General features: G+C 35.5%; 3 protein-coding genes across 7 annotated transcripts in view; all 3 read left to right on the top strand.

Annotated features, from left to right (window-relative positions):
* l3mbtl1 (L3MBTL histone methyl-lysine binding protein 1) overlaps window positions 1–9,412 on the top strand; it is a 35,948-nt gene extending 26,536 nt beyond the window's left edge. For all 4 annotated transcript variants that reach the window (XM_051880499.1, XM_051880501.1, XM_051880500.1 and 1 more), the window contains 3 exons: window positions 890–1,047; window positions 5,945–6,007; window positions 8,527–9,412. In XM_051880499.1, the coding sequence (XP_051736459.1) occupies window positions 890–1,047; window positions 5,945–6,007; window positions 8,527–8,661 (356 nt within the window). In that variant the 3' untranslated portion in view covers window positions 8,662–9,412. The remainder of the gene's footprint in view (window positions 1–889; window positions 1,048–5,944; window positions 6,008–8,526) is intronic.
* Window positions 9,413–13,661: 4,249 nt separating this feature from the next.
* sgk2a (serum/glucocorticoid regulated kinase 2a) lies at window positions 13,662–22,015 on the top strand. 2 transcript variants are annotated; one of them, XM_051880574.1, is made up of 13 exons: window positions 13,662–13,842; window positions 14,275–14,504; window positions 14,608–14,660; window positions 14,817–14,874; window positions 15,107–15,190; window positions 15,640–15,771; window positions 16,770–16,882; window positions 16,973–17,009; window positions 17,093–17,179; window positions 20,505–20,600; window positions 20,696–20,851; window positions 20,942–21,031; window positions 21,183–22,015. In XM_051880574.1, exons 2-13 carry the CDS (start codon window positions 14,487–14,489, stop codon window positions 21,342–21,344), a joined length of 1,086 nt encoding a protein of 361 aa, XP_051736534.1. In that variant the 5' UTR covers window positions 13,662–13,842; window positions 14,275–14,486; the 3' UTR covers window positions 21,345–22,015. The 2 variants fall into 2 exon arrangements, with proteins under 2 accessions (XP_051736534.1, XP_051736535.1); XM_051880575.1 differs by having other exon boundaries at window positions 13,712–13,842; window positions 14,373–14,504.
* Window positions 22,016–23,256: 1,241 nt separating this feature from the next.
* Window positions 23,257–24,275, top strand: part of mybl2a (v-myb avian myeloblastosis viral oncogene homolog-like 2a) — a 46,131-nt gene continuing 45,112 nt past the window's right edge. Inside the window, exon 1 of the mRNA XM_051880504.1 lies at window positions 23,257–23,526. The gene's annotated coding sequence lies outside the window, so the exon portion shown is untranslated. The remainder of the gene's footprint in view (window positions 23,527–24,275) is intronic.

Consider the following 24,275-nt stretch of genomic DNA (forward strand, 5'->3'; position numbering starts at 1 on the left):
ATTATTGTGCAGAAGCACAAAGATTACAGCATATAGTCAATAGCTATGTTCACATCCAATGTTGCAAATGTAACTAATGTGCAAAATTAGAATATTGCATAAAAACATTTGAGAATAAATAACCGTTTCCATCCAGCGAGAGACAGCGAAGACAACAAAATCTTAATTTTTTGATAACCTGCTGCCAAATATCACTAAGATAAATGTAATTTGCTGCAGTAGGAGAAGCCTCTGTGGGTCTTTTTTCATAAAGTATATAACAAATGACTTGCGCCTCAGAGCACACCGAAGAAAAGCAATAAACATGGTCATTTTATCTTGCTTTCAGATGCCTGGTGTTTGTGAACACAGTCGTGTAAGACAATTCTGGGAATAATTATACCGGGATTAATAAGGTTTTTCAGAATGACCAAAACAGCATTGCAGATGCTGTGCAACAAGATCGATCCGCTGGTTTGTCCAGTTGTACCATCTCATAGCGCAAAGTCACACAACTTTTTTGTTGCGCATCAAGGAATTTGTTCAGTAAATGTGTTTCCATCGTAGTTTCTGTGCATGTTTTCTTATCGGATAAAAAATGTATCCGCCTGTTGACCAAAAGGTTTTTATGCACATTTTTAGAATTTATGCTTGTTTTGGCATTTCCATCCAGTATTTTTTTATGTGATATCCAAAAATGTACATTAAAAATAGGTGGATTGAAACATAGCTAGTGACAAGTGCAAGCATCTTCTTAAAAAGGAGTATTTCAGTTGCTGTTGAGTATGTAAACCTCTTTTCAGAATAAAAATTATGTAAACCTCTCACCAGAATATAGACCTTAATCAAAACATAATTTATAACAACATAATGCTTGTACATGTAAATGTGGTCACTGTGTATGTTTCAGATATGACTGTGGAAGGAATGTACCCTTCTCTCTTCATGACAGCGTTTACTGCAAACTCTGATCGAACCCTCTCTCTCTGCTGGGAGCAGCACTGCAAACTACTGCCTGGTGTTGCAGGAATTCATGCAAGTCAAGTAGCTACCTGGACTATAGAGGAGGTAATCACTTCATTCAACTGTGTGGAAATCCCTTGTTTTACAAGTTGAATGAATTTTAGAGTAAAAAAATCCAGTTATTATTATACTGTAATTATGTAAATATTGTAAATACTGTAATTATGTATACTGTATTATTATACTTAATCACTTAAATGTTTAATAATACTTTTATTTTCAATTGAAAAATAAAACACTAAACAAATCAAATAATACAATGAGCTGAAAACTCAAGAATACAGCTGCACAGTTCTGAACTTCTGGATATTAAAATGATCTCTGGACGCAGCCAGGAGCGGATTAAGGTCTACACAGGTCCCTAGGCTCAGGGATTTCTAGGCCCCATACCCCTCAAATTATATACAATATCCAAGAAATCGAGTGAGCGAGAGAGAAAGCCTGTTTCCATCTGGTATTAAGATGCGTTTTCAGTGATCTGATCCCAAATGGTGAGCCAAGACACATTACCGTTACCCTTGGTATTATCACGCATTTAAAATGTGTCTACTGTGACCACTTGCTTTCAGATTTTGTGGAGACACTCAGCTCTTTTTTCGCCAGCTTAACTACATCACTTTCACTTTCGGTGCACGAATGCTATTGAATGAACAATCCCATGTTAGGCGGCTTATGCGAATGAATATAATAGTGGCCTATAATGTAATTTTTTTATTAGGAAGGGTGTTGTGCCATCTCCCGGAAATGTGTTTTTGCAGGGTGGGATGTCTGCACATGCACACCCAATACAAACACATGCGCATGACTCGTACAGTCATGTGGAAAAGTTAGGACACCTTATTGAATTCCATGGTTTTCCATGTCAGGACGTAATAAAAAAATCATCTCTTAAAATTTGGAAAATAAAGCCTCAGATGAACAACAACACGTGACATATCACACCATGTCATTATTTATTTAGCAAAAATAAAGCCAAAATGGAAAAGCCATGGATGACAAAGTTAGGACACCCTATGATTTAGTTGCCTGTAGATCCACTTTTAGCAGCAATAACTTGAAGTAATCATTTTCTGTATGACTTTATCAATCTCTTACATCATTCTGGAGGAATTTTGGCCCATTCTTCTTTACAACGTTGCTCCAGTTTATTGAGGTTTGTGGACATTTGTTTAAGTACAGCTCCCGCCACAGCTTTTCAGTTGGGTTGAGGTCTGGACTTGACTGGGCCACTGCAACATCTTGATTCCTTTTCTTTTTTAGCCATTCTGTTGTAGATTTGCTGGTGATCTTCAGATCATTGTCCAGTTGCATGACCCAGTTTTGGCCAAGCTTTAGCTGTCCTCACATGGATGGCCTCACATTTGGCTCTAGAATACTTTGGTATACAGAGGAGTTCATGGTCGACGTAATAACTGTGAGATGCCCAGGGCCTTTGGCTACAAAACAAGCCTAAAATCATCAGCCCTATACCCGCATGCTTGACTTTTGGTATGAAGTGTTTGTGCTGATATGCTCTTTTGGTTTTCACCAAACGTGGCGCTGTGCATTATGGCCAAACATCTCCAGTTTGGTCTCATCTGTCCAAAGGACTTTGTTCCAGAAGTCTTGTGGTTTGTTCAGAAGCAACTTTGCAAACCTAAGCTGTGCTGCCATGTTTTTTTTTTTTTTAGAGAGAAGAGGCTTTCTCTTGGCAACCCTTCCAAACATACTTGACCCGTCTTTTTCTAATTGTACTGTCTTGAACGTTATCATTTAACATTTTAACTGAGGCCTGTAGAGTCTGAGGTGTAGTTCTTGGGCTGTCTGCAATTTCTCTGAGCATTACACGGTCTGATCTTGGGGTGAATTTGCTGGGACGTCCACTCATGGGAAGATTGGTGTCTGTTTTGAGTGTTTTCCACTTGTATAATCTTCCTTACTGTAAATGATGGATTCAAATTGTTTTGAAATAGCCTTGTAACTGTTCCCAGATTAATGGCAGAGGACAGTCATTGGACAGGGTCACGATCGATGAAATCATGAGAATCACGCCTTCTCAGTTGTCCAAAAAAAAACCCTCCGACCTCCTGGCTTCGCACCACGTGCAACGCTCCTGCGAAGAGTGCACGACGGATGAGTCATCTCATCTCCGCTAGGTCTGCCTGCATGCCTTACCGGAATCTCGTAAAGTAGCGTTATGATATCCTTCATTTAATTGGCATAAGTATCGATATGTAAAGCTTTGGACTGTTAATAAGCCTGACATGGCTGACTTGTTTTGATTTTAACGTTGTTAGCGTTATTCTTTTTATTCCAAATACAACTTATAACGTTACATTAGCTACAATTTTGCCAACGAATACAACTTTAGTTGAGCTCTACTATGCTATATTGTCATAATGTAATTAAACAGTTTGCTTTTACACACACAAGATGTTCTGTGCAATTTCATAATGACAGGGTTTGAAATGAACAGCTGTAAAATGCGGGTAAAAAATCAACAGTGGTCGACGGTAACGATGTCAAATTACTAGGCAATTTGAAAGGTTATGTTTCAAAAAATTGTTCACTGAACTTCACTCAATTTGCTGGCGAAGTTTATGTAATATGCGCGGATTTTGCGCACATACTCAACTAATGAGTCAATTAAATATAGCCGAATTGAGCAGCACTTGCGCATTTATGACTTCAACACCAAGAAACAATAATGTGGGGTAAAATAACCCCAGTGTAAAAAGGGGTCGCAACAATGAGCAGACCCTGGCCAGATATAAACCCTGATTCTGCGGCAGCGATCAAAATGAGTAGATGACCTTTGAAACTAATGTTACGCTTCAAATAAAGATTGCATTACATTGCTATGCCAGTAGCCTAGGTGGCGACCAGTTACTTTTAAAATGTACTTGATAGAGATTTGTTTAAAATCTCTGGACGAAACAAGTCTTCATTCATTAATTTCAAACGATTTTTTTACACAATGAATTCATTTAAAATAACAAATATTTTTTAATAACATTTTAGACGTTTATAAATAGATGTATAACATTAAATAGAACATTTTGTCAGAACCTCAAGTACTTATTTTGTTTAGTTTTCTAATGTTTTGTTAAAAATCCAGATTATCCAGAATCATAAATTAAGCTTAAAAGAATATATAATATATTTGGCATCTAACTTATACTATTAGCACTGTTTCTAATATTAAAATGTACAATCTTAAAAACTAGGATGAAGTCTTTATGCACATTAACAAGGCTTTGGGACATTAATTAGCCTATAATCCAGGATTCTGAAATGTTTTCTTATTTTAAAGACATGGCGTTTTGCTAACAACTTTAGGTATACCTCTCAAGGGACCCCACAACCCACCCCTCCCAAGTACGTTTTTTTGTTTTGTTTTGTTTTTTGGGGGGGTCGGGATGTCGCATCTTTCTCACCTTTTTCACCCCTGATGTGTTTGCATCCCTGAGCAACTCTTGCTTCTCTAAGACCATTGCTGATGTCTTTCCTCCTTTGCATTGTGTTAACACACATCTGAAGGCTCCAGACAAGCAAACTGCCAAAACTTCAGTTTTTATAGAGGTAATCACACTTGCTGGTGATCAATTAATCAAATATATTTGATTAGCAGTGTCTGACTGCTACTTACCCTTTTAATTCCTATGTTAACAGTAAGGGTGTCCTAAGTTTGTCACTCATGGCTTTTCCATTTTGGCTTTGTTTTTGCTAAACAAATAATGACATGGTGTGATATGGCATGTGTTGTTGTTCATCTGAGGTTTATTTTCCAAATTTTAAGACCAGATGATTTTTTTATTATGCCCTGATACAGAAAACCATGGAATTCAATAGGACGTTATAACTTTTTCACATGACTATATGTTGTATCACTAATAATTATCATAAATATTAGTGATAAAATAAATATCGCTAATATGCTAATGGCTATTCGAGTGAGGTGATTCAATCTCTGGTTTTTAATAGAGAAAAACAAAAATAAGTACTGGCTATATATGGGGATTTTTACTAATATTTACCTCTAAATTATGAACCATTTATCACCTGTCATACCAAGGTATAACCACTAGATGGCTGTACCTATATAAATATTTAAACAAGGCTGTGTATATTGCTTTCAGAAATAGTAATTTAATTGTATTAGGTTTTGCATTTGGATATAGCCTATATTTAGACATTATTAGAGACTTCTTATTGTCAAAGTTGAGATTGTTTTTTTGTTAATGTGTTAAGTTAATTTGAAGTGTCAGCATGAGTTGTGCTGAAGTGTTTTTGAATTATCATTGCAGTCAAATCTGGACACAGAGGAAGCATTTTGTTACTCATACTAGCTAATAGCTTGATCATTTACATGAAAGTAATCAGAATATTGACTCTGTGCCAGATCTGGTCTGTGCTCTCTCCTCCTATTTGAAAAACTCAGCAAATTGATCAGTGATTGATAAATTTATTGGCATGGTAAAAAGGCTTTACATTGCCAAAGCATTGACAGGGCTCTGATCCAACTGTGTTGAGCATTGTCAAATTTACAGGCAACAATGGGCATCGAATAAGGCAGTGATTGACAGCGCTCATTTATCCTTTGCTGAAACTTCCTTGTCGTCATGGAGAGCACGGCTCATGGTTGCTTACAACTTTGAAAAGAAAGAGAAAGCAGCATGGCCGGCGTTTTCCACATGATTTTAGACGCGACATGAGAACTGCCCTCGTCAATTGCCTGTTATTTTAAAACCTCCGCCCAGTAACTCTAGTAATTACTAGTACTGTAGAAATAGATTAATAAGATAATATTTGTAAAATCTGCTGAACATAGGCCCCTTGATCACGTATAGGCCCCTAGGCTGCAACCTAGGTTAGCCTATGCGTTAATCCGCCCCTGGACACAACAAACAAACAGCAGCTTGAATGATGGCTCTATTAATTTATATCTCTGTTTGATTTGCAGGTGTTTGGATTTGTTAATAACCTTATTGGTTGTGAGGAGCAGGCCCGAATTTTTAAAGATGAAGTAAGTAATTAGCTTAATTTAATTCCAGTTGTTAATGAAATAGGGTTAAATGGAGTCATAGTAAGTTTTTAAGTAATAGTTTTTATTAAAGCCTTCTACATGTATATATGAAGGCGCGATCACATTGAACTTTTCACAGTGAATTTCCGCAGGTGAAATGCAGGCGTCTCAATAGAAATCAGCATGTGCTTGGTTTGGAAGTGTGTGCAGTGCATTATGCATCACTACACTACCGACAATGGACCTTGTTTTGCTTGCAAAATTTTGTGCCGGGGCTGTTTCTAGGTATAGGCAGACTAGGGCGCCACCAGCTGAGCGCCTCAATGCCCCACGAACACGTTAACATAACGACACTGCATTTTAAATGCTAAGTACTTTTAAGCAGCTGAATGTTAGCATAAGAAAGATATCATTTTTAAACTGTATCAGAAATCCAAATATTTAATGTATATTGAAATTATATATTTAAAAAAATAAATGACAGCAACAGTGTTCAGTTGGTTATGAATACATTCACATAAAAAATTCCATTCACATGAAATATAAAGATCAGTAATATACCAATATCTATCTCATATGAAATATTTTAATAATCATAACCTTATTCGGTAACACTTTATAATAACTTCACACTATGAAGCATTAGTTAAGCATTAGTAAACAGTCAGTCATCATTTATAAAGCATTTATAGACATTAATAAGTAGTTTATAAATACACCTATAAATGCTTTGTTCTTGATTTATAAGCATATCTATAATGTGTTTAATAATTGAATTTTCATACTTTATTAATGATCAATTTATCATTTCTAAATTAAGTATTACATTATTTACAAACCAGTTATTTAGGAGTTGTCAGTGGTTCATAAGATCATTTATAAAGTGTAAGTAAATGATTAATAAACTATTTAAACATACACTTATACATCTTATTATTTAGACATATAGTAATAGTTACTCAGTGTGTTATAAATGCTTTATTAATACATATTTCTACTGTAATTCATGATTAATTCAGGTAGTTATAAAACATTTAGTAGTTGTCAGTTAACTATTGTTGTGAGCTCATCTAAAGTGAGGACTATTTATGCCTCGTAAAGCTTTACAAAGAAGATTTAAAGGCTCAGTGATCTTCTGCACTGCTGTTCTCTAATGTTTTAAAGTTAGTACTGAGGTAGTTTTGACACTGTGAAATATTTTATTACATTATTAATGTTTTATAAAAACATTATTTGTTGTATTTTGGCACTCCTGCAGTGTTGGCACTGGTAAAATTTTATTCAGCAATGTTTAAACTTTACAGAAATGTAATTTTATATCAGATTGCAAAAGCTTAGTTTCATTTTACTGCACAGTTATGTTTTCTGGAGGAGTACAGGGATTTTTACTTTCTGTGAAATTGAAGAGGTTTACTTATAATTTTATATCAAGTTACCCATCGTAAAGTTTCATTTTTTTCCTTGAAATAAATTTCAATGTTCTGTATCCTTTAAATCTCCTTTATAAAAGCTTTACGAGGCATGAATAGTCCTCACTTTAGATGAGCTCACAAAAATAGTTGACTGACAACTACTAAATGTTTTATAACTACCCGAATTAATCATGAATTACAGTAGGAATATGTATTAATAAAGCATTTATTAACATACTGAGTAACTATTACTATATGTCTAAATAATAAGATGCATAAATGTACATTTAAATTGTTTATTAATCATTTACTTACACTTTATATATGATCTTATGAACCACTGACAACTCCTAAATAACTGGTTTGTAAATAATGTAATACTTATTTTGGAAATTATAAATTGATCATTAATAAAGTATGAAAATACATTTATTAAACACATTATAGATATGCTTATAAATCAAGAACAAAGCATTTAGGTGTATTTATAAACTGCTTACTAATGTCTATTAATGCTTTATAAATAATGAACTAACTATTTACTAATGCTTAACTAATGCTTCATAACATGAGTTATTCTAAAGTGTTACCCATTATGCTAATCAAATACATTAATCGTCATCTTAGCTGTATTATATCATGTAAATTGTATTTATTTTAGCTAAAAAGTTTAAACATACTTGGAATGTCATTAAAGCTTATAAATACTAAATTCATAACAAAAAGTCAATGATATGTGAGATTTTTGTTTTTGTTAATTTAATTTCGAATAAATTTTATTTAATGTTAAATAATATGGCCTTACAACCACCCAGAATAGCCTAGCAACAACCCTAGCAAGATGCCACAACTTTCTGGATAGTATAGCAACTGTTTAGCAACAACCTAGCAACCAGCCAACATGCTAGCACCTTGCTGGTGAGTTTTACATGGGTACACACCACTCACATTTTCTTAAAAAAAACGTATTTTGATATTGCAGGCACTTTTCTAAATAAAATCCAAACTATGAACCTTATTCAAGTATATGATTGAGTGGTGTTGTGTTACATTTCTTGTTACAGCAGTGAAGGCTGGTCATTGATACAGCATCACTTTTCTCTGCAGATGATCGATGGAGAGGCCTTCCTCCTTCTGACTCAAAATGATATTGTGAAGATCATGAATATAAAGCTAGGACCAGCGCTGAAGATTCACAACGCCATTTTAATGTTCAAAAGCACAGATGAAGGCCTGAAGTGAACAATTAATCTTCAAGCTCCTCATGCCGTAACGATCCATTCAGAATCCGACATCTATCACGTGTTTGGTGTTTAACGTCTGAACCCACCAGAGAGAGAGAGAGAAAACCAGGACTCAAGAGCAGGATGAACTATACACAAGAGTACAGCCTAGCTGAGCTTTGATGCTGCTTTATTTCAAAAGCGAAATGACACGTTCTGATAAAGAACAACTTGATCTGAAACCACCGTGCAGGATTTTTCAGATAGGTTTTTTTTTGTATTTGGAGTGTTAACTGAAATCTACAATTGTTCTCAGTATGTTGTGGTGACACAAGTGAAATTGGTGCAGAGAAATATCAGGGCAGATTTCAGTTGATTGGTGCTACTATCCCCTTTATTAGAACCCTGATGTTGTTTATGCACTTTACATGAGGAGCCACTAGAGGGAGCTGTCCTTTAGACAGTGAGCAATCTGAGCCAACTAAATCCATTGTTTGGGGACCTTTAACAATATTTGCCCTCAGTAACAAAGTGCTACTGACATTGTGGTGTTAAATGAGATTATAGTTTCAAATGAGCTATTTTACGGAGTTTGGATTGTAATGTCAGTGTTGTTATTTTTGTATGAATGGAAAACCCAGAGGGGTAAATAGTAACCAAGGCAGGTATTTAGGTGATCTATGTTTCTCTCTCTGATGGGAAATTTTAATAATGTACAGTTAAGTAACTATGTTGTTCAGTTCATCAACATGAATAAATGTTTAATTCAAGTACTGTAGTCTGGTTTCTGCTTGTGTTTAGGGGTGTTTGAAAAACCCCTAACTCCAAATACATAAACCTGTGTTTAAACATTTGTGCTATGGACATGAATGATACCTAAAGTCTTGCTGCTTGTTGAAGAGTTGTGCTATTTCTAAACGTAGTGTCTATTTAAAGCAGGGGTCCCAATTCATAAAGGGGGTCAGGCTGTGGTTTTTGAAATATTTTATCAGTGAAAGCATTTATTTGATTTTCCATCAATTCTTCAAAAATACTAATGTCATTTTCGTATTTCTTGATAATTTTTGTATCACTACCCTAACCCAAGAATGCATAACTGGGGTCAAATTGATCCATATTCTTTTCCTATGGAATTTTGACTCAGTATTTTTGGATACATTTTTTGTCAATAATAATGTTTATTTTCTTAAAACTTTATGGATTACTTAAAAACCTTTTGTGACTTTTTTGCTCTGAGCCAAGAAATTGCCTCAGACACCAACCCTGTGTTTGAATACACATATAGTAGGTGAAAAGCAGAATGGCAGTGTATGTCTGAATTTACAGTATTCTTAAAACAGAAGGCAAAAAAGTAACCAGGTGACCCTACTACGTCTGCCATGATTCTGAAGTTCACATCCAGTAGACACTTTACTATCCATAGAGCATGTGTTAGGCCGTGAATGGCAGGGAAACAACACTCTAGCTCACATGACAATGCTAACATGGCAGCAGATGTAGTACACTCAGACTGTATTTATACACACATTCATGCTTGATAATATTCATACTACCCACATGCATGCTTGATGATACTTAACAGTCATGAAGTTCTCAAATGTAGAACCTACTCAACCAGTATATGTCAAGTCAAGTCAAGTCACCTTTATATCTATAGCTCTTTATACAATACAGATTGTTTCAAAGCAGCTTTACAGTGATAACAGGAAAATAATGATTTAATGATGCAAACAGAATTAATTTCGGCTGTACAGCAGCTCTAGTGTCATTGTTCAGCTGAAGTCAGTTCAGTGTTGATTTAGTTCCATTGTAAAGATCATCAATTATTAAATTTGTTCATTTTATCTATACAGCAGCTCTGCAGTAAACAGTGATGTCATCATCAGCTCAGTTCAATTCTCATCCAATAGTGTCAGTGTAGACAAATCAGTAATATTACTGAATATTAATGGTCCCCAACTAAGCAACAACATGTGATTTCAGATGCAGTAGATGAGTAGAGAAAGGCCACAGAAAACAAAGAAAGAGGTGCGATTTCTGCCCAGACGCTTAGAAAGGTGCAAATAATAAATGAAATACTCTTTCTCTGTCTGAAAAGATAATTTTCACATGGTCTGTGAGAAATGTGTGGAGTGAAGGTTCAGACTTTACTGTAGATCTAAATTAGTTTAGAGTTTGTAGAAAAAGTACAAATGCATTTTAAAAAGAATAAATTTCATCTTTTGTAATGCAAGGAAAGTAGACAAATATACATGTTTGATATATGAAAACATTTGTGTATCATCAATTATTTTAAATGTTTCATTAAAGGTGCAGTAAGTGATTTTTGAGAAATGCTGTTGATAACACTGGGGACAATGACTATAAATTATTAACCCACATTTAATAATTGCTTGAAACTTGGTTTATTCAAAATTATTGGGGAGACACAAATTGGATTCATAAGAGGCTGATCTATACATAATAATATTAAAGTGGTTTTGGATTATATTCAAGAAATAGAGGATGATGGGGTTATTTTATTTTTAAATTTCTATAAAGCCTTTGATGTGTTTGTTTTAAAGCATTAAAGTGTACGGGTTTGGTGAAAAATTTTGTAAGGTTATTCAATTATTCTATACAAATACCAATGGCTCAGTTGCCTTACCAACAGGTACTTCATCCAGATTTGCTATCAAAAGGGTGGTTAAACAAGGCTGACCCATCTCGCCTTCGTTATTTATTCTGGCTACAGAGATGTTGGCCTTCCTTATTAAGAATTCAAATATTGAAAGATTAAATGTGTTTGGACAGGAAATTGTGATAGTCAATGGGCAGACCATACGACATTTTTTTTTTTTTTTTTAAAGTAACTGAGATAGGTAATTATTTTTCCAAATTTTCAGGCTTAAAACGTAATATTGGCAAATGTGATATTATTACCATACTGTACATGAATGCAAAGGTAGTCCCGATGTGTGGGTGCAAAGGGATTTGTCTATTTTTGGAAAGGATTTGGAAGGAAATGGAAAATTTTGCTAGGTGTATCTGCATCTTGTCTCTCCGTTTAATAGAGGTTAATTAATTGGTAATTAATTGGTTAATTAAGACCATTAACCAATCTAATTTCAATTTTATATGGAGAAAACGTGTGCACTATATTAAAAGAGCACAACTTATACAAGATTATGAAAACGGTGGTTTACAAGCCTTTGATTTTTATTGTACAAATGGTAAAATGTAAAAAAATAACATTTTTAAAAAACTAATGAAACTATATTTTTTGCATTCCCAGAGAAAACTAGGTGGAATGGATTTCCTACTGAGATGTGATTTTACTGTTTCCAGACTGCCAATCAAATTATCTTCCTTTCACCAACTGTGTGTGGTAGCAGCACACGATGAAGACAAAGGAGGGAACAATAATGACACCATACATTAATAAGAACCAACCAGGAGTAACTAAAACACAGGGTATAAATGCACAGGGCAAACAAATGCAGGTGAAACTAATCAGTAACAATGGAAACAAACTAAAGCATGAATGGCAACAAACAAGGATTAAGAGCACAGGCAAACAGAACAGAACAAAACCAAACTGAGGGTATGTGTATAAGTTAACAATGTACTAAAAACAGAAAGTTTTTCCTCTGCTCTTTTAGCACACAGGCGACAACATTGTCAAAATGATCCCGTTATCACAGATCCATGAAAACGACTAAGAACGCTATGTTATGCATTCCAGCCTAGTAGTTGGAGATGTCACTTTGAAAAGAAACACTACGTGCCCACAGACTGAACACGTAATACACATGCGCATGACGTCACCGTCTTCACAAATTTGCTTTTTTGTAGTTTACATGGAGACGATAGCGAAAACTTGCACTTTGCAATTTTAGAAAATGCCTGTATTTTCTGTCAAGTTTACATAGAGACAACTGATCATCTTTTCTTTTTTGTGTGTGTAAGTATTTTCTGGGGAAAGTATGTCTTATTGTTTGGAGACAGAGATACAGTCGCTACCCACATTTGCTAGAAAACATATTTTGTTTGGAACGCTGTTGAGATTGGATTTTTCATAAATGTAAATTCTGGGCAATTTTTTATTCATAAATGTAAATGTATGAAAACGAAACCTTATTTTTCTGTATTTAAAAGAGACTTTATTTGTAACTACTTTCCATCATTGGAATTAAAAAAGCCAAGCAATTTGTTGGAATAATAAGAGATCTCGGTTTATTAGAGGAAAGAAGAGACCCCTCCTGCCCCACTTTTTTAATATATGTATTTTTATTATTTATTATTGTTTATTTAAACTGATATGTGCCTTGCTTAATACCTGTTTATTTGCATTTATGAATGCCATTGCAGATGTATATTTTTTTTCATTATTTCAATAAAAAAAAGTAGGGTCGCAGGGATGCTGGAGGTGCCTGCAGAGTCAGATGCCATGTTCGTTTGCAATCATCTGACTTAATTAGATCCCGAACCGATTAATTATAGCTTACGTTATTACTAGAAGTTACTATTAGAAGTTAAGCAGAGAGATATGTTGTTGTACAGGAAACATCCCTAACCCGACTCTTACCCCTAAACATGACCTTCACGGAAATTCATGAGCAACTTGAGGAGCACTGTTGATTATCATTATAATATAAAGTTGGTTGTCATGATATTTCACTTGTGAGGACATTCGGCCCTCATAATATAGCTAAACCTGTACACACAAGTTATCTAAATGAGGACATAGACCTCTATTGTTTTTATATGCAGCTAATAAATACTGACTAACCCAAAGCCACACCCTAACAGTTCTACATTTTCAGAAAAAAATCAAAACAAAAGATTATTTAAGCCTACTTTATTTATTGTTTTTACGAATAAGAATGTCCCCAGATGGAAGTTTTATCAGATTTAACTAATTTCTGGGGATATATTTGTCTCCAGAGCATAACAAATTACACACACACACACACACACACACACACACACACACACACACTGCTGTCCTGCGTACAGTACGTCTTTCTGGCTCACACAAACACAGGCTCTCATATCTAGTGTCATGCACACATGGGTTGATCATTCACCCGGGCCTTTGGCCAAACCAGCTGCATAACAAGACGGTTCTGAGACATGGGCAGACAATGATGCACTTCAACAACACTTTATCAGCAAAACTTCATAAACTATATATTTAATGCTTACTCCAAACAGACAGGTAAGTTGTTTCTCAGAACTGTTAATTATTTTAAATATTTTGAAATTATTTTAAATGCATGTTTTTGTCTGCTTCTGTTATGACATCATGTTTACAGTCTGTTTTTATTTTTATTTTATTAGAAACTAGAATTTAAACAGCTTGTCAGTGTATATACTAATACATTTCCAACAGATTTATTATTATGCTATTATTATTATTATTATTATTATTATTAATAAAGGTCATAATTTACCATCCAATAAACAGATGGTGTTGAATAAGAGGAATAAAAACATGAATAACTTAATGATTATGATTGTCACTTACAAAGTGATCTTTTTGTTTTACTACATTTTGTCTATCAAACAAACAACACATTTAGTCAATCCTGTACACTAACTAGAGATGACCTTTTGGAACATAGTGTTTATTCATAGTCCTAATTTGCAGGAGAATTGCAAAGCTGTATTTACCGTGTAAACTCATTCATGCTGAGTTACCAAATGTCCTTCATGGGTCTGATGTGTCACCAAAACCTGAACATCCAGTTTCTCAGTGGCACATCTACAGTCGGACCAGCATAAGAGCTCAGTGCTGGTGGACACATCAAATCTTTACATTCAGGATAGTAACTGCTGTGAGACACACAAGGGGAACAGAAGATGGCTCATTATAATCCAGTAAGAACTATTTATTCTTCACTCTAACATCTTCAGGTTTTAGATTAGCCATGCAGTCTTTGTTTGGATTCATATTTTTAACATATTTAAATGTCCCCTTCAGCCATTATCGTCACCATCAGATGAGGTCAATCTGGGTGTGTCTGTCAATCCTCAGTAAGATGCCACTGTTTTATTAGTTATTTGTCAAAAGAATCCTGTAAACCTTTCATACGCGCAAATGAACACAGTAATGGATTTATGTGCATAGATAGAGATTGTGATGCAGTATCATAATAATTTGAGGTAGACTGTTGACATTTATTGTTTCAGTGCCAAACCCACTGACTTTGACTTCCTGACTGTGATTGGTAAAGGAACATTTGGGAAGGTGAGGCAGGTCTGATGCCACTATCTGATTAACATTGTACCTTATGACTTCAGAAATGATTAACGCTTCAAAGGGAAGTCTACTAAGGTTACCTTGATGAAAGTTTTTTTTTTGTTTGTTTGTTTTCCACTGGGATTGTTTTAAAGGCATAAGTGACCTTCAAAAAAAAAAAAAAAATTACAGAAATGCTATTTTATCCAAAACAATATCTGAGATATCATGTGGGTTGCAGGTGCTCTTAGCAAAACTGAAAGCAGATGGAAAATTCTATGCAGTGAAAGTTTTGCAAAAGAAGGTTATATTGAAGAAAAAAGAGGTTTGTATTTGTTTGTCTGTTTTTTACCATGCATCTTGTTTTTCCATATAACCAGCCCTTGAGAGACTATAGTGTTACATATGAAAGATCAAAACACCTCATTGCTCTGATAATGATAGAATCTAATCTAATCTAAGTTTTACTCTGTCCTTTGTACCATGGCAATATATTACACTACTTGCTGGCCAAAAGATGGGCTTTTTATTTACTGCAGTAGCAGTGACTATTTACCACATGTTTTGATGTTGGAATATAATTAATGAAAATGATCCTGGTATGTAACACACAAGCACTGTTAAAGTTACTTGCAGAATATCATTGTATTGTTATTGAAAAGCTCATCTTGAAACTGTCCCAGGCTGTAGCCTTGTCACTTGTCTTCTAGATGGTGTCAGCTCATATCTGTATTCTCTTGTTTACCTCTGTCAATGCTGCGTTGTGTACAACAGCAAAAGAATATAATGGCAGAGAGGAATGTGCTACTCAAGAGTCTGAAACACCCTTTTCTGGTCGGGCTGCACTACTCCTTTCAGACCTCTGAGAAGCTATATTTTGTCCTGGATTATGTCAATGGTGGAGAGGTATGGGAAGAAAGCATGATTGATAGTGATTTTAAAATTTGCACTGTTTTTGTATGTGAATATATTGTAAAAAATGTAATTTATTCCTGTGATGGATACATCTGAATTTTCAGCATCATTATTCCAGTCTTCAGTGTCATGTGATCCTTCAGGAATCATACTAAGAAGCATTTATTATTATTATAAATGTTGAAAACAGTTGTGCTGCTTCATATTCTTGTGGAAACCATGATACACTATCATTTAAAAGTTTGGGGTAAGATCTTTTTTCTTCTTCTTTTTTTAAAGTAAAAATTAATTTTAATATTAAAAAAAAAAAAAAAAAGACGCAAATAACTGATCACAGTAAAGATATTTCTAACGTTACAAAATATTTCAATTTCAAATAAATGCTTAAAACTTTTGAAAATTAAAAAAAAAAAAAATACACACTGCTTTCAACATTGATAATAATCAGAAATGTTTCTTGAGCAGCAAATCAGCATATTAGAATGATATCATGGTCATGTGACACTGAAGACTGGAGTAATGATGCTGAAAATTCAGCTTTGATCACAAGACAAAATTCCATTTTACAATAGAACACAGTATAATATTATAGTATAATATTTCACAGTATTACAGTTTTTATTGTATTTTTGATCAAATAGTGGTGAGCCTAACAGACCTCTTTCAAAAATTAAAAAAAAATCTTACCAACCCCAAACGTTTAAATGGTAGTACTGTATATTTGTCACTAGATAAAAAAGACTACTTAATAATATATTATTCAGACTGAAGAACTGTTTAACGTAACTGTAGACTGTATTGAGATGATCTAATACAACAGAATAATGCTAAAGGATTTTTAATCAGGAATTACAAACAGCTACCATTTGGGGTCCAAGGGAGGCAGGATTTTGACAGAGGGTAGGATTTGGCACAACATTATTAATGATAATATTTCGACTGAATGTATTAAAAGAAGGTCTAAATGATCCTCTCTTGTCGCCCTCCAGCTGTTTTATCATCTGCAAAGAGAGCGATGTTTCTCAGAGGCACGAGCTCGCTTCTACACAGCTGAGGTGGCCAGTGCCATTGGCTACCTTCACTCTCTCAATATAGTTTACAGGTCAGTTGGGACGCTTTCCATTCAAAGCACATTATAATCTCATTTACAGTTGGCCTGACCTCACTTTCATATCTTCATGTTCCCATCTAGAGATCTCAAGCCAGAAAACATTCTATTAGACTACCAGGTAAAACAAATTTGAATTTAGAATTCACATAATATGAACAATAATAAATACATTTTGAAATCTTTGTTTCTCATCTCTTTCAGGGCCATGTGGTGTTAACAGATTTTGGCTTGTGTAAAGAGGGAATAGAACCAGAAGGAACCACCACAACCTTTTGTGGCACTCCAGAGGTACGAATCAAGATGCAAATAGTTCTGATCTATTCATCCAAAGGGTTAGTTCACCCAAAATGAAAATGATCCTATAATTTACTCACCCTCAAGCCATCTGAGGTGTATATGACTTTCTTCTTTCAGCCATATATATATTAGAGTTATATTAGAAAATATCCTGGCTTTTCCCAGCTTTGTAATGGGATTGAATGATGAGTTTTTGAAGTTCCAAAAAGCACATCTATCCATCATAAAATAATCCAGGGGGTTAATAAAGGTCTTCTGAAGTGAAGCGATGGGTTTTTGTAAGAAAAACATCCATATTTAAAATTGTATAAATTATAATCACTCTCTCCCGGTAATGGCTGTACGCAAGTCGAGTTCCGGCAGAAGAGTGACCTCTGACCTGACGTACAACAAATTACGTACAACCTGACGTCAAATTCCTCCGTTCTCGCCATCTCTGAAAAGCCCAGCCAATGTTGATCCTTGTTTTATTACAAGTTCTGTCATGTTTTTGCCAGCAGACTCTCCTCTGTTCGGGGTTTGTTTAAAACAGGTGATTCGCCGAAGGTTCGAGATTTAGGCTTAGTCCACACCTACACGGGTATTTTTATAAACAGAGTTTTTCATTTAAAAAAAAAAAAACGCGTCCACACAAGCACGGTTTTAAAAAAATCTACGTCCACATGAAAACGCAAAAACACGCTATGAAGTGCTGTCAAAAGCCATGTTGGCCAATCAGATGCCTAGAAAAAAGTTTATTACTGCTTCCGGTAGGCTATATCATTGTCATTTTATTAAGCATTTTATTACTATTATTATTATTATTATTATTATTATTAATTCCATAAACCAGAACAATACAATGCGACATATTCATTCAAAGAAAAAACAAACAAACAAACAAACATTGTCATAAGCCGTGACTGGGACATTCTGAAACGCTTAACGTGGCTTAATGTAGTCATCCCTGAGGTACTCTATAACTGTGCTAACAGGGCTTATAACGTATACAGATACATGCACAGTTCTCCCATTATATTGTGGAACAGAGGCGTCAGAATGCAATACTGCGCAGTCACTGGGGACATTCTAAAATGCTTAACGTGAAAAAGCTTAACGTGGCCTCATTTACTAATACAGTGTTATTAACCGACCAAACTTAGTAAACACTTTAGCATACTATGTACAGAAAAGCAGATGAGCCCAGAATATGAATGCAATGTGTTTAATTACACGTTAAGTGTTTTCCTCCCATAGAAAACCGTTATTAAAAAAAAGCTTAACATCGCTTAATGTAGCCTACTAAGTGATATTAAAAGATCAAATTCTGCACAAACCAATTTTTCTCTATAGTATGCTTTATTAGTATAGTGTTTACTAAGTTTGGTCTTTTAAATGTCACTTAAAGTCACGTTAAGCGTTTTCTTAATGGGAGGAAAATGCTGAATGTGTAATTAAATGTATTGCGTTCATATTATGGGCTCATCTGCTTTTCTGTACATAGTATGCTAAGGTGTTTACTAAGTTTGGTCTGTTAATAACACTGTCTTAGTAAATGAAACCACGTTAAGATTTTTCACGTTAAGCGGTTTAGCATGTCCCCAGTGACGGCGTAGTATTGCATTCTGACGCCTCTGTTCCGCAATATAATGGGAGAACTGTGCATTTATCTGTACACGTTATAAGCCCTGTTAGCACAGTTATAGAGTACCTCAGGGATGACATGTTTTTGTAGGCAAAACCAGGAAGTGAGTTAGCATTTTGGGACTTCCGGTTCCATCGCTCTAAAGTCTGTGGGTTTTTTGAATGGATTTTTGCTAAATCACCTGAAATAAGGTCTGTGGTTAACAAAGCCTCTAAATATTTTCATGTTTTGATCTATGACATAAAACACACCAGTTATAACCCGCTTGTGATTTTTTAAACCTTTATTGTGTCTTAAAAACGGTGGTTGCTAACAAATTGCTAAAAGGGACTACTTCCTTTGGCGGGGACTTTAGATGTCATCATGACAAACAGGACATTTGGACAGCATTTCTCATGAAAAAGTATTCATACACAGCGCAGATCATAATCAGTGAGCATGTTTTTAAATAAAGTTGTTTTTTAAATGAAGTTTGAGGAAGCTTGGTGGTGGTGACGTTGATCCGCGACCATGGTGTGCTGTAGTCTGTTTATAGCCAACTGTTAGCTTTTTATATCTGACGACTTTATTTAGGCTTCAAAATGTATAAATGTTGTGATAACTTGTAAAGATTATCTTGATAGACAAAATGTGTAAGTGTCATAACCCTTTGTTAAACACAGAGCTTATTTTTTGTGATTTTCCAAAAATCTATGGGAAAAATGCATAGGCTTTCGATCGAGGGAACCCGTGTGCCGCTAACTTCTGGGTTGGCCTACAAAAACACATCATCCCTGAGGTACTTTATTAGCAGCGATATTTTGGCTACATCCTTCATTGCATAAACTCGCCACATGTAAACAAAGGAGACACAATCTGACGTCAAACAAAGGAGATAACAGCGCGCACTCCGATGTCACTGGCCAAAATCTCCGGCTTCACCGTCTACACGACAACGTCGTAACCGGAGTTTCTAAAAATCTTCACCCTGCCCGGAGTTTTCAAAAAAGTTCGGTTTCAGTTACCAGTTACTGCATTTGAGTGTGGACGAACGGCCAAACCGCATAGAAAAAGCTGCGGTTTTGAAAATACCCGTGTTCGTGTGGACAGGGCCTTAGCTGCTCCATGTTAACCTTTGTTACAACTAACATATGCCACTGCCACACCATACATGTATCAAAGTAGCCGGAGCAACTTTTCTCTATTTATGGATAGGACAAGGCACACACAGGCGAGTGACGTATGGAATTTCCCATGAAAACTAGGTCTAAAATATAAACACTTATAATAAGCTTACCATAGTGAATCAGGGTAAGACAAAAACATGTTTTGAAAGAAAACTTGATGTAAAGTAGGATGTACTACATATCTAACTTTTAGTTAAACGTGCAGTTATGGTTGCACATGCGCACTGACTGGTTGAGTCTAAAAAAATACAATTTTTTTTGTCATGATTTGAGCATTTAGAAACAAAATTTATGAAACATTTTTTAAACAGATTTCATTAGTGATTTCAAATATGAAATGTAATCATAAGCTTGGTTAACAGCTTTGGAGAATTTGGTGTTTCCCCATTCAAAGAGATAGGAGCTGCACTTGCATGAATGAAATAGATGTCTGAGAGGCATTTCAAAGATGGCCGCCAAGTGAAATTACTTGCTTTACAGGGACTTTAATGTGACCCAAAGTCACGTGATAATCTCTCACTCTTAGTATCTGGCACCTGAGGTCCTACGAAAAGAGCCCTATGACCGCACAGTGGACTGGTGGTGTCTTGGAGCTGTGCTCTATGAGATGCTTTACAGCTTAGTAAGTTTGCCTACTGGCTCAATATATTTTATTTAGCTTAGCCCAAACTTAATGGAATATAATGACATTTTTTTTGGGATGATTGCGACAAACAGCCTCCATTCTACAGCCGGGATGTATCTGAGATGTACGATGCAATCTTGCATAAACCACTTCACCTGCCACCTGGAAAGTCTGAGGCCACCTGTCACCTGCTCTACGGACTCCTACAGAAAGATCAGCGTCGAAGAATTGGAGCTATTGCTGATTTTGTGAGTGACCATCTGGAGGTCTTTGTCATTGTGAAACTGTTTATCAGGCTGAGTGTCACAGTTAATGTGTCAACTGTTGTGGTTTTGCAGTTGGAGATTAAAAATCATGTGTTCTTTGCCCCCATAAACTGGGACGACCTCTACCACAAGCGAATCACGCCTCCATATAACCCCAATGTGGTAGGTTCTTACAAACTCCCTCTGGGCCTTTGGTCTTTGTTGGGTACCAAAGATTATTAGTGTACCTCTGTACTTTATGTATGTATTAAGTTCTGTTCCATCTGGCACTAAAGGAGATTTGTGTAAAAAGGCATGTGGCATGTTTCTCCAGAGAGGCCCTGCAGACCTTCAGCATATTGACCCAGAGTTCACCAGAGAGATGGTGCCCAACTCTGTGGGCCGCACGCCAGAGCCCACGCCCAGCCTGGCCACCAGCAGCTCCAACGCCTTCAATGGTTTCTCATATATATCTGGAGAAGATGGCTTCCTCTGAGGCATGCTGACGGATGAAGGCTTCACTCACCTTCAGGTCAGTGAGAGCACAGGGCGTTTCTGGACAATGGAAAAACACTGGACTGTAATCAGGGTAAAAGCTGTAAAGCAGGAAACGCAGCTGTTGGATGATGAGTTTTCTCATTTTGCATTCATAATAAAAATGGAATATTTCATCAGTATGCATTGCACTCATGTTCGTTGTGTAAGGACATTGCAGGAGATGTTGATTGCACCACTAGAAAAGCAGCTAGTTGCAAAATCTGTAAAAGTCTAGATTTCTGATCTTGCTCGTCACGTAGGGATTGTGCATCATCGTGTTGGCAACATCCTTGTCTAATATTCTTTATCTGATAACTGAAACGAGCATGGAAAAAAAATGCTTTGCTTTGTAACATTTTGTGCAAAACTTCCTGTATTGCAATGTTCTTCTGCTGTTATTAAAAATGTCACATAATCAATTCTATATTATGTATGATCCATAAATGTGAACATTATACGACTGCTTTATGAAATCATGTATTAATGCTTAACATGTCTTGAGAAGTGTAACACCACTGACAAATATACAGGATATATTTTTTTCTCATTGTGGCTATACAGATATACTGCTAATATTGTTACATATTTTTGTTTAAAGTTTAATAAAATCTTTTCTAAAGGTTCCCTTAATCTGTGTGATGTCAGAATTCACTGTGGAAAAAGTACAGATAGATATAACTTTACCTTCCTCTGATGTGGCACTTTTTTCCATATGACAAAGCAGCAATGAATTCAAGCTCAAAACTAATTTTGTGGGAGGGTCTGGCAGGCCTCAAGTCAAACGTTTGAGATCCATTGCCACAGAGGACCCTATTAAACATGTGGTCACATAAATGTACATTATGAATATGTTTTAGGATGAAAATCTGGTAATTAATATGGTTTACAGTTTAGGGGCTCATATAAGGCAGAATAGCAGTGTGTATTTTGGTCTTTTGTCACAAGTCCTGTACTTATTAACGAATAATGGTTTAGCATTCCTGTGACCTAGCAGATGAGAAGTAGACCAAAAAACATTTATTTGAACAAAAAAATACTCTGGTAACAATGCTAACACAGTATGCATACAGAACTCATCTCCTATCAATTACTGATAAAGAAAACATTACATAGCCTAATTTTTGCAAATGAAACATGTCAGTTTAATCCTCTATGGTGTTTCGTCATTCATAAATGACAGAGAAAATCACATTTAAAACACAATAATAATATTCAACCAGAAAAAAAAAAAAAGTTAGATTTTAGTATTATCATATGACATCCCTTTCATCCAATAAAATTAAAATCTATGTGCCATGCTTGACATTTTTGGCAAAAAGGACAAGAAGGAGACATGAGCACATTTTAGGTCACATGCTGCCAACGCTCTATTGTGAGTTTATTTTAGACTAGGAAATACATTTAAATTAAAAAAAAAAAAAAAAAAAAAAATCATTGTACATCCAAATGTGTTTTCTAAAGTTTTTGGTAAGTATAATAATATTTATTAATAATTATTGATGAATATGGGAAAAAAATAGTATTTTACACATGTGGTTCAAAATAATGAAACAGGAGGGCAGATCCAAACTGCTGCTGTACTACGGATCCATTGCCAAAATTATAACACAGCGAGAGGGTTAAGTACACGTTTGATTTAAATCAGATAAAAAAATCTCTATTTTCATCACCCCATATATAGTGACCTAGAATCAGAATAATACTGATAATAGGCTCCAACAGAATTTTGTCGGGACACAGGAGATGCCAATGAATGATTTGAATGAATGTATAAACACGTGTTCCAACTTTTCAACGACTGTTAACGTTCGTGAACAGCTTCTGCTGCGTATTTCTGCAGAGACATGTGGCTGCAGTGGCATTAAAAACCCAAGTGTGGGTGTACTGCGCAAACGTGAGCGCAGACATGACGCAGTACAACACAGAAGCCGTGCGCGCGGGCTCAGCTCAGTCAACAGGCAGCAGTTGGAGGTTATAGGCGCCCGTGAGCCGGCATACAAAACGACACAAACATAGTCTGCATACGATTATTCATAACAATGACACATATCTTCCACTTATAATAGTGTGGTACCTATTGAATTATCGGTGACATTTCAGAAACTGCAAAACATCGAAGATATGTCCAGGCAAGCGTGTGGGTAAGAAAGAAAAACAACAGTTTAAAAGTGTTCCTTTAAAATTGCTGGAAATGTTCTCAACGGTATCACAACTAATGAAAATCAAGTATCTCTGTCAACAAACTGATGCTCAAATCAACTAGTCTGTCTGCAAAAGTAACGTGTTAGTAGCCGTTGAGCCAACTGTCGAAGTTTTCTAGTATTATTTTGGTGGCGGAAATATACAAGAACAGCTTTAGTTTTAGAGAGGAGAGATCTTGTTAGTAGACTGATACTAAATTATTCGTTATTATAAACGAAAACATCTACTACAGCGCAAGTTTAAGGGTAACGTTAACGTTGTTTCCAGAGGAGTTGGTGGTTAACGTTAGTTTGCCTCTGAACTAACGTAGCCAGAAATGCTAATCGTGAAGTTTCACTGTCGGAAATCGCTCACTCTCACCAATGTAGTGAACAATGTGTTTTGTAGTGTTGTCCTAGAAGAGTTTTCTTTCCCATACACTTTGCCTTTTATCAACTACTCATCTCTTTTATGTATAATATGCAATGTCGTGTTCACTAACGGTCGTAGTTGTGCCCATAATGCAATGCGGCGAGAAGAACCGAACTGGTGATTTAAAGTACAGCAGCTACTAACAACTCTACTCTAAACCCCCAGAGAAACCTCACAGTGAATTAGCCTTCTGGGTACAAATTGACGAGCTCTGCTGTAGTATTATCATTATTTTTTAGTATTATTATTTAATTCCACCAAAATAAATTATATCTAC

Source organism: Ctenopharyngodon idella, chromosome 22, assembly GCF_019924925.1.
Source record: "Ctenopharyngodon idella isolate HZGC_01 chromosome 22, HZGC01, whole genome shotgun sequence".
Lineage (NCBI taxonomy): Eukaryota > Metazoa > Chordata > Actinopteri > Cypriniformes > Xenocyprididae > Ctenopharyngodon > Ctenopharyngodon idella.

Coding starts and splice junctions, on each gene's coding strand:
- sgk2a (XM_051880574.1), top strand. Junction 20,601..20,695: donor ATGAGATGCTTTACAGCTTA/GTAAGTTTGCCT, acceptor TGCGACAAACAG/CCTCCATTCTACAGCCGGGA. Junction 21,032..21,182: donor CTCCATATAACCCCAATGTG/GTAGGTTCTTAC, acceptor ATGTTTCTCCAG/AGAGGCCCTGCAGACCTTCA.